Below are 18,755 nucleotides of genomic sequence, written 5' to 3' on the forward strand. Positions count from 1 at the left end.
TTACTCATTTGCCAAATCACCCATTGTTTACGTAAATCCATAAATTAAATAAATTAAATTCCAATGATTGATGGAAAATGTATAGAACTATCATAAATTCAATCGCCTACATATTTTCGGGAAGAAGCCTCAGAAGGTATCTAATGGTTCTATATAAGATATCTCAACTATCTGAAGTTGAAGTTAACTTGGTCCTTCAGTCCAGGGAGAGCACCCCCTTGCTGTTCACTACAACTCAACATGAACAGTGTGCGTTATTTAGACACAGTAAACATACTTAAGCCAGTCCCGCAAAAATCAAATCGGATTCTGGGGAGCTGATTTCCGTTGCCAACAATGTGGTCTGATGCACGCACCCACGGCTACAGATGGTGTGCTGAGGTCGTCTTATCTGCTGCCCCACACATACCAGGCTCAGCTTGACTAATTGGACGTGTCAGCCCCCCTGATACGCTAGCATAGGTTATGAAAGCAGCTATTGAAGGGTGAGTGGGGCCTTGGCCTAGTGCCGCACCAGAAACACCACTACACTGACGCTAGAGGGATCCAGAAAGGTGAAGAAAAGATGACCAATTACAGAATTTATTCATCCACAGCTGTTTTTTCCACAGGTCATGTCCTTGAAAAAGCACACTTGGACAAAGTCAAGAAACATAACAGCTGCTGTTTTAGCATTCCGAAGCAAGTGGGTTTCCAGTAGTGAGGGAACATCATTTGTGAGAAATGGGCATGGATGTTTGTGTGTGGAAGGTTTAAAATCACCAGACTTCACAACAAATTTTCAAAACTCCTTAAATACTGTTTATTTAGTACACAAAATATTCTTAAATTGTTGAAAGCATTACAAGAACTTAAGGGGCCTTTTACATTGCCTCACTGTTAGAGAAAGATCCGATAGTGCAATTAGGTCTAAACCTTCCTCTATGACATACTAACCGTCAGGCTTGCCTCTGAGTGATATACAGTGCACTCTGCATGAGAAGTATTTCAAAAGTATAGGGGGGTTACGTATATTAACAATACAGAAACTAAAAATAATAAACCAAACTCTGCTTAAGGCATTAAAACACATTCACATTTCACACTTCACTTCTGAAAAAGCGAAGGCATTAATTTCCTTGAAAACACGACCCGTTCTCCCTCTCTCTCTTTCGAGGCCCGTGTTCTTAGCTTCTGTTACTAAAGTTGAAGTTGAGGTGTGCGGCCGGCAGACTCTAGTCCTCGCTGGGCTCCTCAGTCTCTGCATGGACCCCGCTTGAGTTCTCCTGGGGGTTTCCTCTGGAGGACTTGGGCAGTGCCGGCCTGGGTCTCCTGTTGGGTGGCCCCGGTCTTCTGCCTCCTCTCTGGCTTTTGGCCAGCTCTGCCTGCAGGCTCTGCCCGTTGAGGGACAGCCCCTGCAGGGCCTCCAGGGCCTGGTCAGCAGCCTGGGGATCGCAGTAGTCCAGGAAGGCCCGGTGCTGAGCTCCCTGCCAGGTCAGCCTCAGCGGCGCAGCTTCCCTCTCCCGCAGGGCGCTCTTCAGCTCGCTGACTCGCAGGCCTGCGGGGATGCCTCCCAGGTAGACCGTGGTCACGCTCAGTGGGGGGCGGCGCTCGGACACCACGCCATTATCCTCCTCGCTGTTACGCACTCTCCTCTCCCTCTCTCCTCCTCTTCCACGGCCCCTGCCACCCCCTCTGCCGCCGTCCTCCCTGCCCCCTCCCCTACCATCCTCCCTGCCTCCCCCTCTTCCGTTCGCCCTCCCCTCCCCCCTCCCGTCCTCTCCCCTGCTCTCTCTCCTCACTCTGGCCGGGCGACGTCTGGGCTTCTGTTCTACATCCCCCCGGGGCTCCTGTCTCTCCGGCCTGGCCTCCCCTTCCCCCTCCCCATCCTGCTGGGTGTCTCTCCTGGGTCTGCGTCGGGGCTCACGCCGGGGCCTCTGGTCCGTCTGCTGCCGGGGCTCCCTCCGGCCCCCGTCCCGGGCCCCGTCCCGGGCCCCATCCCGGGCCCCGTCCCGGGCCCCCGCGGGGGGGTTGGCCCCCAGGGTGACGTCCTTCCCTGACTCCTCCTCCAGGGCTCGCAGCTTCTTCAGGATGGGGATCCTCTCCAGGGTGTCTGTGTTCAGCTGCAGACACAACGGGTACAGGTTCACAAGGTTAGCCCCTCCCCCCGGGTCAGCACTCCTCTGGGGGTGTGTGAAACTGCTGGATTTATGGTATAGACCAGCTAAAGGATACAAGCAACTTTCAAAACAGAATCCCTGTACCGTTCTGGCTTTGTGTGCATCTTGAAACATCGAACACATAAACGCTTGGGAATTACACAGGATGAGCACATACCACAGGACACATCGTCAGGTAAAGACGTTTGATTGCGACAACAATGTCTATCCATCCTCAGATCCAGAGAAAGGCTCTGGTTCAGAGTCCTGCTCACAAACCTCACCGGCTAAATCAGCTTCAGATCGGGTAATGGTGGTGGTGAGAAGTTTCCGTCCTTCCACCCCACCCACGGCTAAATAAAGACGTCTCTTTCGATTTCCCGTGGCAGAGAGTGTCTACCGTGTCTTTGATGGTGGCTGCTGCTATACAGGATATACAGGGCTATTGTTTACACCTTGACCTCTCCTAACCCTTCTTTCCTCTGGGCCCGGTAGAACGGGACAGAAGCCAGCCTTTGATGATCAGAAGTGCCCTTCCTGACTGGTGGGGTCGCTGGGTCCCAACTGCTGGGTTAGCTGTCTGAAGGAGGGAGGGGGGGAGGTGGGTGCAGGGGCGAAGCGTGAACTCTAGATTGTTACAGGGAGGGACCTTGACATTAGACTGACCCTACCAGGGAAACCAGGGTCAGGATTATTTTAATTTTTTTGTATTGTTCCATCCTGTGTTGTACAACATTGCTGAGGAGAACCCTTTGATAACGGCTGGTGGCTAGGATTTAGATTTAGATTTTTAGTCATTTTAGCAGACGCTCTTATCCAGAGCGACTTACAGTAAGTACAGGGACATTCCCCCCGAGGCAAGTAGGGTGAAGTGCCTTGCCCAAGGACACAACGTCATTTTGCACGTCCGGGAATCGAACTGGCAGCCTTCGGATTACTAGCCCGCTTCCCTCACCGCTCAGCCACCTGTCTCCCCTGGACTAGGAGTGGCTAGCTAACTGGAGGGGGGGGGGGGGGGGGTGGCATGCTAGTAGACTAACCCGCCGCATGCTTGTAGACACTACAGGCCACGTTGAGGCCTCTTACCTTGGACCAGATGATGCCGGAGGGTTTGGGGCACTGGCAGTCTGTCTTGATGACTCTGGTGGGAGTGAGGATGTAGTCCACAGTGAGATCGTGACTCTCCATCAGCTCCTCTGGGATGTCCACCACCTCAAAACAAACGCACCCTCTTAGACCACTTGCTCTTATGAGAGACACTTGATTCGACTGTCGTTTTTGACGGGTGTCTAGAGCAGGGTGTTGGGACATACCTGGCAATCATGGACCACAGTCACCACCACAGTGGACTCGCTCACTGCCCCCATCGCCACCATCATACCATACTCCAAGTCAGCAAATCCTTCTCCTTTCCCTATCCGGTAACCTGGGGAACAAGTCACACAAGATACTGAGGTTAAACCTCAGACTGGGGCACTCCAACAGAACGCTGCGGTAAACAGAAACCTTATCTCAGCCATATTCCAAATTCTTACCAGGACAATTAAATGTGTCTTTGTGGTTAGGAGCAGAATAATCAAATCTAAAATCGTCCTGTTTTGGGGGAGTAGAGAACGACAGCCTGTCTCGGCATATCCAGTGTGGAAGCCAGCGCTCAGCAGCGACTGGTTCTGAAGGACAGAGCTTCTCACCTTTCTCAGACACAGCCACTGAGCCAACCACCACCAGGTCCACATGCACCTTCGTCTCCAGACCCACAGGCACGCTGAACTCCTTCACACCCTGGAAGAGGACGGGGAGAAGTGTTGTTTATAAAAAAAATAAAAAGTGACAGGAAAACTGTGAGTGGGGGCATGCTGGAAATACTCTCAGTTGGGACTCAAACCCAGACCCCTGTGTTAGGCATGAGCTTTAATGGTATGCACTCTACCCAGTGGGTACACTGTACTGTGTAAGATTGCAGTTGCAGATGTTGTTGGACTGTGGTTGAGATATTAGTACTGTTGCACTGTGCCTGGTAACTGAGATGAGGTTATTTTTGCACTGTGCCTAGTAAACACGAACCGTACCTCGACTCTGACCACAGAAATACTGTGGGTGCTTTATAAATGCACTTCCGATCTTTGATCTTCTGCTGTACTTACTACACTTCTTTTTTTATATGACACCTTGAATAAAAACATTAAGCTAAACAAATAAAAGATTAATAAAATGTAAATGTAATGTGACAAGGACTAGAGACAGTGCACATATGACCGCTGAGTCTAGAACAGAATGTACGACACCGTGGGAATCAGACGTGTGAGGAGGGTTAGGGTGTGAGGAGGGTTAGGGTGTGAGGAGGGTTAGGGTGTGTGGAGGGTTAGGGTGTGTGGAGGGTTAGGGTGTGTGGAGGGTTAGGGTGTGTGGAGGGTTAGGGTGTGTGGAGGGTTAGGGTGTGTGGAGGGTTAGGGTGTGAGGAGGGTTAGGGTGTGAGGAGGGTTAGGGTGTGAGGAGGGTTAGGGTGTGAGGAGGGTTAGGGTGTGTGGAGGGTTAGGGTGTGTGGAGGGTTAGGGTGTGTGGAGGGTTAGGGTGTGTGGAGGGTTAGGGTGTGTGGAGGGTTAGGGTGTGATGAGGGTTAGGGTGTGTGGAGGGTTAGGGTGTGTGGAGGGTTAGGGTGTGTGGAGGGTTAGGGTGTGTGGAGGGTTAGGGTGTGAGGAGGGTTAGGGTGTGAGGAGGGTTAGGGTGTGAGGAGGGTTAGGGTGTGTGGAGGGTTAGGGTGTGAGGAGGGTTAGGGTGTGTGGAGGGTTAGGGTGTGTGGAGGGTTAGGGTGTGAGGAGGGTTAGGGTGTGTGGAGGGTTAGGGTGTGAGGAGGGTTAGGGTGTGTGGAGGGTTAGGGTGTGTGGAGGGTTAGGGTGTGTAGAGGGTTAGGGTGTGAGGAGGGTTAGGGTGTGTGGAGGGTTAGGGTGTGTGGAGGGTTAGGGTGTGAGGAGGGTTAGGGTGTGAGGAGGGTTAGGGTGTGAGGAGGGTTAGGGTGTGTGGAGGGTTAGGGTGTGAGGAGGGTTAGGGTGTGTGGAGGGTTAGGGTGTGAGGAGGGTTAGGGTGTGAGGAGGGTTAGGGTGTGAGGAGGGTTAGGGTGTGAGGAGGGTTAGGGTGTGTGGAGGGTTAGGGTGTGTGGAGGGTTAGGGTGTGAGGAGGGTTAGGGTGTGTGGAGGGTTAGGGTGTGAGGAGGGTTAGGGTGTGAGGAGGGTTAGGGTGTGTGGAGGGTTAGGGTGTGAGGAGGGTTAGGGTGTGTGGAGGGTTAGGGTGTGTGGAGGGTTAGGGTGTGAGGAGGGTTAGGGTGTGTGGAGGGTTAGGGTGTGTGGAGGGTTAGGGTGTGAGGAGGGTTAGGGTGTGAGGAGGGTTAGGGTGTGTGGAGGGTTAGGGTGTGAGGAGGGTTAGGGTGTGTGGAGGGTTAGGGTGTGTGGAGGGTTAGGGTGTGAGGAGGGTTAGGGTGTGAGGAGGGTTAGGGTGTGAGGAGGGTTAGGGTGTGAGGAGGGTTAGGGTGTGAGGAGGGTTAGGGTGTGTGGAGGGTTAGGGTGTGAGGAGGGTTAGGGTGTGTGGAGGGTTAGGGTGTGTGGAGGGTTAGGGTGTGAGGAGGGTTAGGGTGTGTGGAGGGTTAGGGTGTGAGGAGGGTTAGGGTGTGAGGAGGGTTAGGGTGTGTGGAGGGTTAGGGTGTGAGGAGGGTTAGGGTGTGTGGAGGGTTAGGGTGTGTGGAGGGTTAGGGTGTGTGGAGGGTTAGGGTGTGTGGAGGGTTAGGGTGTGTGGAGGGTTAGGGTGTGAGGAGGGTTAGGGTGTGTGGAGGGTTAGGGTGTGTGGAGGGTTAGGGTGTGTGGAGGGTTAGGGTGTGTGGAGGGTTAGGGTGTGAGGAGGGTTAGGGTGTGTGGAGGGTTAGGGTGTGTGGAGGGTTAGGGTGTGAGGAGGGTTAGGGTGTGTGGAGGGTTAGGGTGTGTGGAGGGTTAGGGTGTGTGGAGGGTTAGGGTGTGAGGAGGGTTAGGGTGTGTGGAGGGTTAGGGTGTGTGGAGGGTTAGGGTGTGTGGAGGGTTAGGGTGTGAGGAGGGTTAGGGTGTGTGGAGGGTTAGGGTGTGTGGAGGGTTAGGGTGTGAGGAGGGTTAGGGTGTGTGGAGGGTTAGGGTGTGTGGAGGGTTAGGGTGTGTGGAGGGTTAGGGTGTGAGGAGGGTTAGGGTGTGTGGAGGGTTAGGGTGTGAGGAGGGTTAGGGTGTGTGGAGGGTTAGGGTGTGAGGAGGGTTAGGGTGTGAGGAGGGTTAGGGTGTGAGGAGGGTTAGGGTGTGTGGAGGGTTAGGGTGTGTGGAGGGTTAGGGTGTGAGGAGGGTTAGGGTGTGAGGAGGGTTAGGGTGTGTGGAGGGTTAGTGTGTGAGGAGGGTTAGGGTGTGTGGAGGGTTAGGGTGTGTGGAGGGTTAGGGTGTGAGGAGGGTTAGGGTGTGTGGAGGGTTAGGGTGTGATGAGGGTTAGGGTGTGAGGAGGGTTAGGGTGTGAGGAGGGTTAGGGTGTGAGGAGGGTTAGGGTGTGTGGAGGGTTAGGGTGTGAGGAGGGTTAGGGTGTGAGGAGGGTTAGGGTGTGTGGAGGGTTAGGGTGTGAGGAGGGTTAGGGTGTGAGGTGAGCGGAGGAGGAGGAGGAGGGGGGTGTAAGCAGGTGCGCAGAGGGAGATGAGAGGAGGGTTAGGGTGTGAGGTGAGCGGAGGAGGAGGAGGAGGGGGGTGTAAGCAGGTGCGCAGAGGGAGATGAGAGGAGGGTTAGGGTGTGAGGTGAGCGGAGGAGGAGGAGGGGGGTGTAAGCAGGTGCGCAGAGGGAGATGAGGGCTGAGTTCAGGGATGAGAGAGCCTCTGGGCACACCTGGGAGGTGGAGCACACACGCAGTTCCTCTTTGCTGGCTCCTTCTGGGGGGACGATCTTGTTGAAGAGTCCAGTACGGAGACGAGGGGTGGGGACCAACAAGGTCTTCCTCGTCTGGAGGGGGACGCAAACAAGACCAAACACATTCATCATCTGGCTCGTTCAGTTTATCTGGACTGTCATATTAAGAATCGGCTACAATGATGAGACAAAGGGGAGTGTTCCAGGTGTCACTATGTCACTCGCCAGGTTGATCCATCTGCCCTGTAACTCTGCTTGATCTCAAGTCACTGTGGCTTCAGGGCACAGGAGACCACTTCCTGAAAGTAACACCCAGCCGATTCAGCATCAGGTCAGTATTTGAAACCGGGGAGAGAGGTTAACCTGACCTTACGAGACGGCTGGATTTGCAAGATCACGACCATGCGAGAATCCATTTTGCAGAGCACCAAGTTATTAGTTTGTGCCTGAACCACAGCATGATAGACAGGTTGTTCATCCAATCACCTAAATATTTTCATCCCTTTTCCAAACAGTTTCCAAGGACCACTTCCCAGATGCTTATGTGTAACAAACCATCCGGCGAGTCAGGTTAAGGTTAACTCTGTGCCAGTGGAAAGGAACCCCCCTTTTCCTTGTCTTCTTTGAGGGTTTAGGTTGGTTTAGATGAAGTTCTCTGGGCCTATGTGAAGCAAATATGTGATTCAAATACATCTGATTTGACTGAACAATGGCATGGCTTTAAAGCACTGAAATCGACCCTGCTGGAGCGACAGGATGGCCTGCTCTGGGGGACTGAGGCCTGTTAAGCTACCTGCAGCACGGCCAGGCGGGCCCCCTCCAGTGGCTTATCTGGATCCACCTTCACCCCATCTGTCTTGGGGAAGACCTGGAGCTCAGAGACCTTGGCACAAGCTGTGTGGGCACCCTGGGAGGAATGGAGAGGACAGGAGAGGAGTGAGGGGCTCAGAAGACACTTACATCCAGAGTGATATAGCGAGCCTGCTGCTGGGGTCTGTCCGGGTTCACTTTCACCATCTGGCTGGACCTGAACTCCTGCAGGGCCGAGAGCCGGTCGCATGCAGGGATCGCATCCTGACCACGCCCAAAACCACACGTTTACACGCAGAAGAAGGAAGAGGAATAGAGAAAGAGAAAGCCAATACAACAAATAGGGGTTACGGAGAGTGTGTGTGCGTGCATGCTGACAATGTTGCAAGGTCAAGAATAGTTTTTCCTAAAATAGAGACTTCGTCGTCGTTGAGAACTTGACACCTCAAAAACTAAGAGGATAAATATTTACAATCTTGCGAGTATGATTTAAAGGCAATAGTACTGTTGGAGGACACAGCGGTGTCTAACGATTTCTCATAGAACACTTGGGTCACTGCATACTATGACGGATGGCGAGAAAAGACAAAAAAAAAACACGACAAAGTCGTAGACAAAAATAGTACAATTCTCCGTCGAGTGATCGGTGTTTTAGATGCATGCATTGTACGATAATTGCAAGACTCCTGAAGAGAAAACGGCAGAATAGGCCTAGCTAGCTAGCTTAAATAGCCTACCTTGAAATTTGGAATTCTGTTGTGAACGGGCCTAGGAAAGTTTGCCAAGTTCTTGGATTCAATGTAGTCCCAAACTTTCTCTCGAATGTCCCATTTCGTCGCTCCTGCAGTAGAAGATTACAATGTGGTTTGTTAACAAAAAAGATTTGAGAAACAGTTACGTTGTCTGACAAGATGCTAGCTAGCTAAATCCCAATTCATTAGCTAGGATAAAAACAGATAGCTAGCTAGCCATTTGGTAGCGAGATAGCTTAGCAACGTTGGCATGCAATAGCATTTAGAGCTAGCGTCGTTGAATGTCGTAACCATTTACCAGGATTAATCTTTATAACGGACTCCATGTTCCTCTTTGACAACACGAACAATGTATTCGTCTAACTCTCTGACACGCAACCACCGTATAACGAAGTATTCAAATAGTGAGAGACTGTTTTTTGCACGTGGGGGTTCTGTAACATTGTAGCAACAGCTGCTTGTCAGTGTCGTCTTCACATCGTTGTACGGTGGCTTAAGACAACCATTTTCTTTTTTCTTTTTTTACAAAACGCAATTGGAAATGAATTAATGAAATGTTACTGCGAATAATTGTAGCTGCATATTATCGATATGGAATAGTTAATATGTATGTTTACGTTTACATTCAGCGGTTTAATAATATTATAATCGTCCATTTTCATATAAGCCAATAGTTCATTCTGTCAATAACATTCGTTTTTAAAAAGAAGAAAGAAAAAAGATTAAGAAAAATCTTGTACCCCCCCACCTAAACCTTCCTGTGTAGTAAACACATCTGTACTGTAAGTACATATTTCTTGTCAGATGAACATCATAGTCAATATGAACATTGAATCTGTCCACAGGGAGGCACTATCTGCTAAGTCGCATCAATGTCATGTCACAATATGGTTACAATATTGTGTTGTTTATCTCAAGGTTAAGTATGATGGCGCACACCGGTGTTGTGAAAAACTCCCACAAAAGTGTCTCAGTTAAGCATCTATGTATGGCTATTCTGCCTTGACCCATCATCATTGTTCCAGAGATTTGCAAAGCACATCTGTAAAATATTAAATCACATGAAATACTATTTCAGCATCCAACAATCTGCATAAGTCTCCATACTTCATGCAAAGTGCATCCATATGTTCTTGGTAACCAAACATCAATAAAATCTCGGGAAAAAATATGCCTTCCAGCCAGAGAATATCGTATGGAGCCCTTTCCAGTTATGCATTTAGGAGGTCTGTGTGGGACTGGGGCCCAAGAAGCTATTACCGTTGCTGACTGGCAAAAGAAGAACTTCTGAACTAAACTTCAACCTGTTGTAGATTTCCTAAAAAGCTCATGGAATTGAATCAGTTTTGTTCGAGCAAGACAAATACTAGGCCGAAAGAGGAGAAGACAGCCTGTTCTGTGAGAAAATCCAGATTCATAAACTCCCTTTTTAGTCTATTAACTCCCTGCCAAACAGCTACTTACTGACTTAAGTCACGTGTCCCAAAATAACAAATTGTAAGCGTGGATTTCAACTTGACTTTTATTTGACATTCACAGTAGAGGAAACAGAAACACAATTTCATCTGCTTAGTTGAATCCTGGATCTTTCAAATCCTTGGAGGTTTTTCAACGTTTGAAACAAGTGAAAGGTCAGACACATTCACAGTCACCTAAGCTGTGCAGTGATAAACAAATTCTATAGGTCACGAGTCTGGGTGGCGAGCCAAGGGAGGGCCAGGGGAAGTCTTGCGTCTGGGAGCCCAGGGCGGGTGCCACATCTCATGTGGACGCAGACACCAGGCCAGCAGGACCCTGTCCCAGGTTCTGTCCAGCCAAGAAGCGGCTCTCCAGCGGCTTGAAGCCCAGCTCCTCCACAGGGATCCCAAAGGCTCTCAGCTTGGCCTCGTATGTGCGCAGCAGGTCGTTATGGGACTAGGAGACACGCGAGCACGTTAACACACAGTTCATACACAATTACATCAAATCGTACACCGTACAATGCGTGTTTACGACACGCTTCTGTGTATGATGCCAACATCCTCACCTTGCAGACCCGAGCCAGCTCATACTGCAGGTCTTTGATCGCTGTGTTCTTGGAGTCGAGCACATCCTGTTGGGAAACAAGTGACAAGGTGTTTATCAGCATTGTGGGGGAGACCTGCCAGGAACAGAACATTAGTGAACCCGACTGCTCAGAACGTGTGTGTGTGTTTCTTTGTTTGTTTGTGTGTGTGAGTATGTGTGAGAGAGAGAGAGAGACAGAGAGAGAGAAAGAGAGAATGGGAAAATGAGTAAGTGAACGAGCAAGCAAGCAAATGAGTGAGTGAGTGAATGAGCAGGCGAGGTAGCCAAACAAACAGGCGAGGGCTGTGTGTGCGTGCGTGCGTGAGGGCACAGTACCTCCAGTTTGCGTGTGACCACGCTGAGGGCAGAGTGGTCCAGGTTGGAAGCGGCCAGGACCTCGTTCAGCTGGGCCTCCTTCTTCTCCAGGCTGAGAGCCAGCGCCCCCAGCTTCCTCTCCAGGAGCAGGTTCTTGAAGCCGCTCTTCTGCTGAACCTCCAGGATGGCCTGAGTGAACTTCTTGTACAGATCGTCCCTCTCCACCTGAACCTGCGTCGTGGGACAGGGGGTCAGATGGCTGAGTGGTTAGGGAGTCGGGCTATTAATCAGAAGGTTTCCGGTTCGATTCCCGGCCGTGAAAAATGACGTTGTGTCCTTGGGCAAGGCACTTCACCCTACTTGCCTCGGAGGGAATGTCCCTGTACTTACTGTAAGTCGCTCTGGATAAAAGTGTCTGCTAAATGACTAAAATGTAAAATGGGACAGTGACTGTTCAAATGGCGGGACTTTTGCAGACGCTTTATCCAAAGAGACACACTGCTTTGTATTATGTACAATGATTACAGGTGCGTTTTACGACGGGCAGTTTGCAGTTGGTTTGTGGATGACAGTCTGCATGTACTATAGGTCACGTGTGTAAGGGTGACAGCCTGTGTTTGTACATTATGTAATTTGTATTTTAAGAGCAGAAACTGTATGTGTCCAATATTGTTGTCCTGAAGGACATTTAAGTATATCTGATTATGTCTTAAATGAAGCGGACATCAAGAACTAGAAGTGCATTGTTCTAACAACATTTTGTGTGATCTCTGGATCTACAAACACTCTACCACTGAGCAACATCCATATTGTTGCCATGGGTCCTACAAAGAATTTGAGGTAAACAGCTTGTGTTACATGACAGGAAAATGATTAACACACTCTTTATTTAGTTTTACAAGCTACTCACCGAACTAAACCTCTGCTCCAGCACCTCATGCTCCCATCTCAGGGCCTTCATCTCTTTGTCGGCGACCTTCAGACGTGCTTTGGCCCCCTGTCAGAAGAGGCAGAAATCCTTTAAATCACTCCTGCCATCTTCAACAACAACAGTATACCAAGTCTTACACTGCCAAAACTGGAGATCTAACTGAGTGAAATAATCTTGTTTTTAAGATTTCAAATCTTTTTGGACTAGTTTGTAGTATGAAGGGCTTAAGTAGTAACTTAAGTTAAGTAAACAACACATTTACATGTTTTACTAGCATTTTTATACATAGCTTAATATATATAACTGGCTATAATATATATTTTAGACAGTTTTTATACATAGTGCATATACCCATTTATTTATGTAAGCACATCACTGCACTATCCTGAGCCTATTGAAACTAAATTTTGTTCTTTCTTACTTTAAAGTGAAATTGAATGACAATAAAGGTGACTGGACTGAACTTTTAAGCACAAGCAAGCTCAACGAATATTTCTACACTTAAATCTGTTTTTTTTTTTGCAGTGTACGGTTCACGAGAGCAGTTTAGTTTCATTACGATGCAAAACAGCACGGCTCAGATTGACGAGTCAGCTCCGCATACTCTGGTGTGGTTTTTAGGCTATTACACTGTATGTGACTTCCATTTTGGAAAAGAAAAGATGGAAACGCGATCCCAGACATCCCAGTTTTCGAGCTGTGACCCACCGCCAGGGAGGCCTTGTCTTTCTCGTAGTTGGCCAGCTGTTTCTGGAGATCAGACACCTCGTCCTTGGCTCTCTGCAGAGGCTCCGTCAGACGCCTGTTCTGGAGTAGCACCTCCGCCATCTCCTTCTCCAACCTCTCCTCTTTCCTCTTCATCTCCTCCACTTGTTCCTGAGAGACACACACACACACATTTGAACCCACAATGATAAAACTGTGAACTGACCGGGCTGTGACTGTGAGAGGTCTCGATTCTCAGCTGGGGTCGTTGTTGTGTAAACTACCTACCTTGAGCGAGTTGATCAGGGCCAGGTTGTTGAGTGTGATGTCATTGTAGTAGTTCTTGATGTCGCTGAAGGCTTTCTCGTGGTTCTTCATCAGAGTGTTGATCTGGTTGTCCTTCCTCTGGATGATTTCATTGGTCTCAGTCTTCCTCCTCAGGTCCAGTTCCTGGCGCAGGACCTGCATCTTCTTCTCATACTTGGCCTCGATTTCTACTCAGGCAGAGGCGGCAGAAAACAAACGCAGACCCTTATTTGGTTTATTGATTTTTTAATATATATTTTTGGAGGCGTTTCTGCTTATTTCTGACAGAGATCGTGTGTCTGAGAGGCCAGGGAATGTGGGGAGAGACAGACAGACAGTCTGAGAGAGAGAGAGACAGAGAGAGAGAGAGAGAGAGAGAGAGAGAGAGAGAGAGAGAGAGAGAGAGAGAGAGAGAGAGAGAGAGAGAGAGAGAGAGAGAGAGAGAGAGAGAGAGAGAGAGAGAGAGAGAGAGAGAGAGAGAGAGAGAGAGAGAGAGAGAGAGAGAGAGAGAGAGAGAGGGGATTACATGCGGTAACGGGCCTGGGCAGCAATCGAACCCGGGCCCCCGCAGTGAGGTGTCAGCCTACAGTGTTGAGTGCTGGTCTGGTGAGACAGTTTTTCAGTTGATATAAACACATCATCTCACCTCTTACTTGTCTCTCAAAGTTGTTTCTTGTTTTGGTTATTTCTTCTGCGTGTTTCTGATTGATGGAAATAACAGGAATCAAAGACACATTCAGAGAGGAATTAAATAACAAGGCACTGCAAAAACTGTAAACTGAGTGTGATCATCTTGTTTTTAGATTTTAAATCCAGTTGGACTTGTTTTTAGTATAAATGGCTTATGTAGTGACTTAATTTAAACACATTATTTTAAGAAATATTTTCTAAGGAATTTTGCTTACTGCACTGGCAGACAAATGTTTTAAGCATAGGCAAGCTCATTACTGATATTTCTGCACTTAAATTCGAGGCAGTTTTTGCAGTGTGCATCCAATACTGACTCGACATGCGTGTCAGTGGAGAAACAAGTGATTGTGGGGACCACTAACCAGTTTAAGGCCTTTGACGAGGTTCTCATTGGAGAGCTCCTGTTCCTTACAGTCCACCTTCAGGTTGCGCGTACCCTTGCGAAGCTCGTTCTCCAGCTCGGACTGCTCCTTCTGCATGAGCTTGGTGGAGACCACGCCCTCTGCCTTCAGCTCAGATATGCTGTTCTGGTGCTCGTAAAGAAGGTGCTTCACCTTCTGCTTGTAGACCTGGGAAGGCAAAATCAATAATCAGGTTTAAATTTGATTTTAGAAACCATCCAAAAGGGAGGAAAACTGCATTTTCTACAGCTTTTGGGCATTTCTGAGTCTGTGTGCGTGGCTGTGTTACCTTACATTTACATTTTAGTCATTTAGCAGACGCTCTTATCCAGAGTGACTTACAGTAAATACAGGGACATTCCCCCGAGGCTAGTAGGGTGAAGTGCCTTGCCCAAGGACACAACGTCATTTGACACAGCCCGACTCTCTAACCGCTCAGCCACCTGACTACCTTGATCTCTACTTGGTGTCGTTCCTCTGCCTCCTCCATCTCCCTGTCCCTGTTCCTGAGGTCGGCCTTCCTCTCATCCAGGTGCCTCTTGGTGATCTCCCAGAAGGTGTGGATCTTGTCCCTCTCGAGCTGGAAGTAGTTCCGCTCCTCTCTCTCCCTGTCCAGCTCTTCGCGGAGGCGCACAATGTGCTCCTCGAGCTGCAACAGCAAAGACCAACCATCTCAATGTTATGTTGTTCGTGGTTTGTAGGACGATATCAGTGTAGCAGTGTGACGTCGTTCCTCCTAGATTATGCACTAAATTGCACACAAGGACCAATTCAAATAGGTCAGGTCAAGAGGGGATGTTAATAATTCTGTGTTTTTTTATTTAATTACAGATGCATAGCTAATGTTAATTTTTGGTGTACAAACACTTTTTCATTTCTATATTGTAAATACACGTGCTTGTCAAAGATTTTAATATTTTTGTTTGACCCATCGCGGGTTATCTATCTCTTCGGCCTGACCTTCGGCTAGCAAGGTATGCAGTCCTTGGCTCCGAAAATTGTTCAATATAAAACGGTGGTAATGTTACACAATGTGCTGTTATGCAAACATAAGTTTTGTTACAATGTGGACAATATAAAGATTTATATGAACAAGTTTCACCGAGCTCGCTAACTAGGGTAGGCCTAGTTACAGGCCTACCCATATTACAATAGGTAGCTACCTATTGTAATGAGGGTACTTGGGGACAGTGTTTAAGTGAGTTTCCATGTGCTCGCGCAGTTGCCCGAGAGCTGTGATTTGCACCAATGGCTAACATATTGTGTGTTGTCTGTCTCTTCGTGTTCGGGTATGTCTTTTATTTTGTCCGAATTATGTTGTATATAATTGTACTTGTATAGTGTGGTGTGCTGTTGTGTACCGAATGTGCACGCAGCACCTGTTTTTTTCGTTTTGGTTCGGTTGGTCTCTTCGGCCTGACCTTCGGCTAGCAAGGTGCACGAGAGCTGTGATTTGCACTAACATTGTTTGTTGTCTCTTCGTGTGCAGGCAAATAAAAATAACTCAACCAGCAGACCTCCAGTTGCGGCAGTGTCCAACCACCCTACATCAGCATGAAAGTTTAGAAATGCTGTGCTTCCTTACGATCATTCGAGCTATAATGACTTTGTGGCACGTTAGAGAACATTCAAGATACATTACAGTCAACTTTAGCAAACAACGCTACTACAGTATAGTATAGCTAGCATAAGCTATCTATATCCGCCTGTGTCGTATAACGTTACCTGCTCCTTTGACATCTCTTCGGTGGAAAGGCCATCGACTACCGTTGGTGTCTTGCCCTTGGCAGGTTTGCTTGCACCCTTCTTTTTAGGTGGCTGAAAATAAAAGATTTACAATTCACGTCAGGTACTAGTGATCTACAGTACTGTACAGTAGGAGGCTAGCACAGTCACAGCACAGGATACTGGAGCTAACAGCTAGCAATAGCTTGGATATGTATGGGCTAACAGACCGCACAGTTCATGAAGACTACCATGTACTTACCATTGCTATTTTTTGCGACCAGACTCACATATATATATATACAGTATAGTCTACACTCGCAAGAGTGGGCTAGCACATAAGTTAGCATGCATCCATTTGTTTGAATCCCAAATGTCAACAAAGTATTGTCATGGCAACTTGGCTTGCCACGTTTTGTATGTTTTCTGTGTAGCATAGTGGCGGGGTGGAGAAATACACCACCACTTAGAAAGTATGGAGGCGGAGCCATGATCACTTTGTGTGAATTAGACTATTTTAATTCCACCGAATTTGTAGGCAGGGGGACAGTCGAGCAGGTAGCTATAACACCCCACAGTCAAATAGTGTTATTAAGGAAATACTAAATGTACTAGATTTACTACTACAGTAGTACAGGGAAATATTAGACGTGTTCGTTTATCCTAAATGTGGTAGCTATAACTGTACTAGTAATGTAATTCCTTGTCGTTTTACTTACCCGGAAAACTGAAAAGGTGGGAAGGCACTCGGAATACGTTTCCATCCGGTTTCAAAGCGGGGGAAAATAAAGATGTTTCCGCCCGGTTTCGAACCGGGGACCTTTCGCGTGTGAGGCGAACGTGATAACCACTACACTACGGAAACTGATGCCGTAGACTTACAAAATCACACTTGTTTATTATCTATGGGTGTAATACCTTTACGGCCTCTGGTAGTTTTTTGGGCGCTGTTGTGAAAGACTGTCACTTTCTCAGTCTACCTCCCTTTACTTGAGCAAAGTCACCCGAAAACAACGACGGAAATCGTGTATAGAAGTATATATTTTATTTCCACAATTATAAATATAATTTAAGTCAGCAGTAAACAAATCCAGTCAACAAATCAGAGAAAATAACATAGGAAGTGATTTTGCCGGGATTCGATGTTGCGGAATGGTCGTCACGGTCGTCACCTCTGCGATAATACTCTCAAGACACTTTATTTCGTAGTTTTATTACATTATATTAATATAATTTACTAATAATATTCATAAATATTAGTTTTGCTGTAGGCTAATGTACAGCAATGAAGAGTTTGGCCAGAGTGCTGAGCCCAGTTATAAAGGACAGGAAGACTGCTTGGTCAAAGCTGACTGTTGGTGTCGCTTCGCAGGGAAGTGTTTCCGAAGGGCAGCAGGTGGTTGTACTTGGGCGTGATGGAAATGTGGACGGCAGCGGTGTGCAGGTCGTGGCACACTATGCGGTGAAGCGCTGAGCTCCCCTGCTCCGTTTCCTGGAGGGTTGCATCTGTGGTCTTGTTCATGTCGATCTGGCCGGAGCCATCTTCTGGGTACAAGGAGTCACCTACGAGAGAAAAGAGTGTGTGCGTCTTTGTAGCTAGTTTATCTCTAGAACCGTGCACCTTTTATGAAGTTAAGTTTCCCACTTTACCAATTCTTCACCCTAGCAATTGAGCAGTGACAGATGCCGTTATATCAAGGTGTATAGAAGGGAGCATCTGGGCACCTGGAAGGAGCGATATGTAGACGTTGTCGGTCACCAGGCGGACAGGTAACCAATGCTCACAGCCCTCGCTGGCTCTCCGGCTGGCAAAGTTGTGCAGATGAGCCAAGGAGGGGAAACGACACATTCGGCTGAGGTCGTAGAACTGAGGTGGGGCGATCCATAGCTTGCGGCCCAGGAAGCTATGGAGTATCTCCGAAGGTGGCGACCACTGAACCATGCAGACAAAGATATAGCCGTTAGCTAATTTTTTATCTCCCCATTTTAAACGGTTGACTTACTAGCTGACTACTTTACGGGTAGCCTAGGTTTCATGTGGCCTATCTAATATCAGGTGGTCTTAGACAAAAGCGTATATTAAGCAAAAGGTAACTTGAGTCAGGGAATCCACATTTAAAGAAACTACGGACTTACCTTAAAATGAACAATCTCCTTCTCGTCTTGGAGGGTGTCCGGCGTCTCTTGCAAGCAGCACATGAAGAAGGCAGTATCGTATCTCCTTTGCTTCTCATAGACGCCAGAAGGGGTCAGCCAATTACCCCATTCGTGCAATGCCCAAATGTTAGGCAAACATTCCAGCTCTCTGCACATTCTGATGAAGTTAGAGGGATTCTTATTAACCAACGCTCTCCACTTAGCGAGTTCGCTTTTGTCACACATCTTGTATACTCTTGTCAATTCGGTCTGGTTTTGACTACTCGTATTCTCAATGGTTTTGAGTAAACTATTTTCCTCCTCTTTAGGCACAGCCAGAAGCACTCCAGATTCCTCGAATGTCTCACGAACGGCGCATATTCGAAACGCCACATCTCCTGGGATGGGAGAACCGAGTTTCATCCTATCCGTAGCGAAAATAGGAGGTCTGGTTGCCGGTGGCTGTTTGACAGTTCCTAAACCGAAATTTGGCGAGCGCCGAAAAGCCTTGAATATGTCCAGCCATTCGCTAGAGAAATCAGAAGGTTCTACCAACCCTCCTGGGAAGACGTAAGCATTAGGCATAAACCCACTTTTACCGCTTCGTTTCAACAAAAGCACATCATAATCAAAGGTGGACTCATGTGGAAAGTTTGACAGTCCTTCAATTCCTGTTGTAGGTGTAGAGGTGCCTTTATCGAGGCACCTTGACAAACCATCTGAAAGTTTGTGCCTCGTACCCGCAGATATAATGACAGTCGCTGCCTCCTTCCAGTGTTTCAGAGCTGTATTCATCCTCGGTAACGATGGTACTAATTTTCCATTTTCAAAATGCTTCAAGAACTGTGTTGTTTTGAAGGAAATTCCATAACAGGAAATCAAGGAAGGGCGAAGAAAAGTATGACAGC

At 48.1% G+C, this 18,755-nt stretch overlaps 3 protein-coding genes and 1 non-coding gene across 5 annotated transcripts; all 4 read right to left on the reverse strand.

The window, feature by feature from the left end:
* Window positions 1-778: 778 nt before the first annotated feature.
* Window positions 779-9,080, reverse strand: mthfsd (methenyltetrahydrofolate synthetase domain containing). 2 transcript variants are annotated; one of them, XM_062472096.1, is made up of 8 exons: window positions 8,891-9,080; window positions 8,578-8,681; window positions 7,824-7,937; window positions 7,010-7,123; window positions 3,830-3,920; window positions 3,452-3,564; window positions 3,225-3,350; window positions 779-2,102 (listed from the first exon to the last, which is right to left on the reverse strand). In XM_062472096.1, exons 1-8 carry the CDS (start codon window positions 8,916-8,918, stop codon window positions 1,215-1,217), a joined length of 1,578 nt encoding a protein of 525 aa, XP_062328080.1. In that variant the 5' UTR covers window positions 8,919-9,080; the 3' UTR covers window positions 779-1,214. The 2 variants fall into 2 exon arrangements, with proteins under 2 accessions (XP_062328080.1, XP_062328081.1); XM_062472097.1 differs by lacking the exon at window positions 7,824-7,937 and adding an exon at window positions 7,991-8,104.
* A 1,025-nt stretch (window positions 9,081-10,105) lies between these two features.
* gas8 (growth arrest-specific 8) lies at window positions 10,106-16,133 on the reverse strand. The gene is made up of 11 exons (XM_062471724.1): window positions 15,974-16,133; window positions 15,712-15,804; window positions 14,438-14,635; window positions 13,948-14,154; window positions 13,542-13,596; window positions 12,878-13,083; window positions 12,593-12,760; window positions 11,864-11,950; window positions 10,975-11,184; window positions 10,619-10,684; window positions 10,106-10,506 (listed from the first exon to the last, which is right to left on the reverse strand). Exons 1-11 carry the CDS (start codon window positions 15,974-15,976, stop codon window positions 10,354-10,356), a joined length of 1,446 nt encoding a protein of 481 aa, XP_062327708.1. The 5' UTR covers window positions 15,977-16,133; the 3' UTR covers window positions 10,106-10,353.
* Window positions 16,134-16,503: 370 nt separating this feature from the next.
* Window positions 16,504-16,576, reverse strand: trnav-cac (transfer RNA valine (anticodon CAC)). Its single transcript has one exon. It is a non-coding gene; the product is annotated as a tRNA-Val (tRNA).
* A 165-nt stretch (window positions 16,577-16,741) lies between these two features.
* nudt19 (nudix (nucleoside diphosphate linked moiety X)-type motif 19) lies at window positions 16,742-18,744 on the reverse strand. The gene is made up of 3 exons (XM_062472109.1): window positions 17,848-18,744; window positions 17,437-17,644; window positions 16,742-17,274 (listed from the first exon to the last, which is right to left on the reverse strand). Exons 1-3 carry the CDS (start codon window positions 18,640-18,642, stop codon window positions 17,054-17,056), a joined length of 1,224 nt encoding a protein of 407 aa, XP_062328093.1. The 5' UTR covers window positions 18,643-18,744; the 3' UTR covers window positions 16,742-17,053.
* Between the last annotated feature and the right edge of the window lie 11 nt (window positions 18,745-18,755).

Source organism: Osmerus eperlanus, chromosome 10 (assembly GCF_963692335.1).
Source record: "Osmerus eperlanus chromosome 10, fOsmEpe2.1, whole genome shotgun sequence".
Classification (NCBI taxonomy): Eukaryota; Metazoa; Chordata; class Actinopteri; order Osmeriformes; family Osmeridae; genus Osmerus; species Osmerus eperlanus.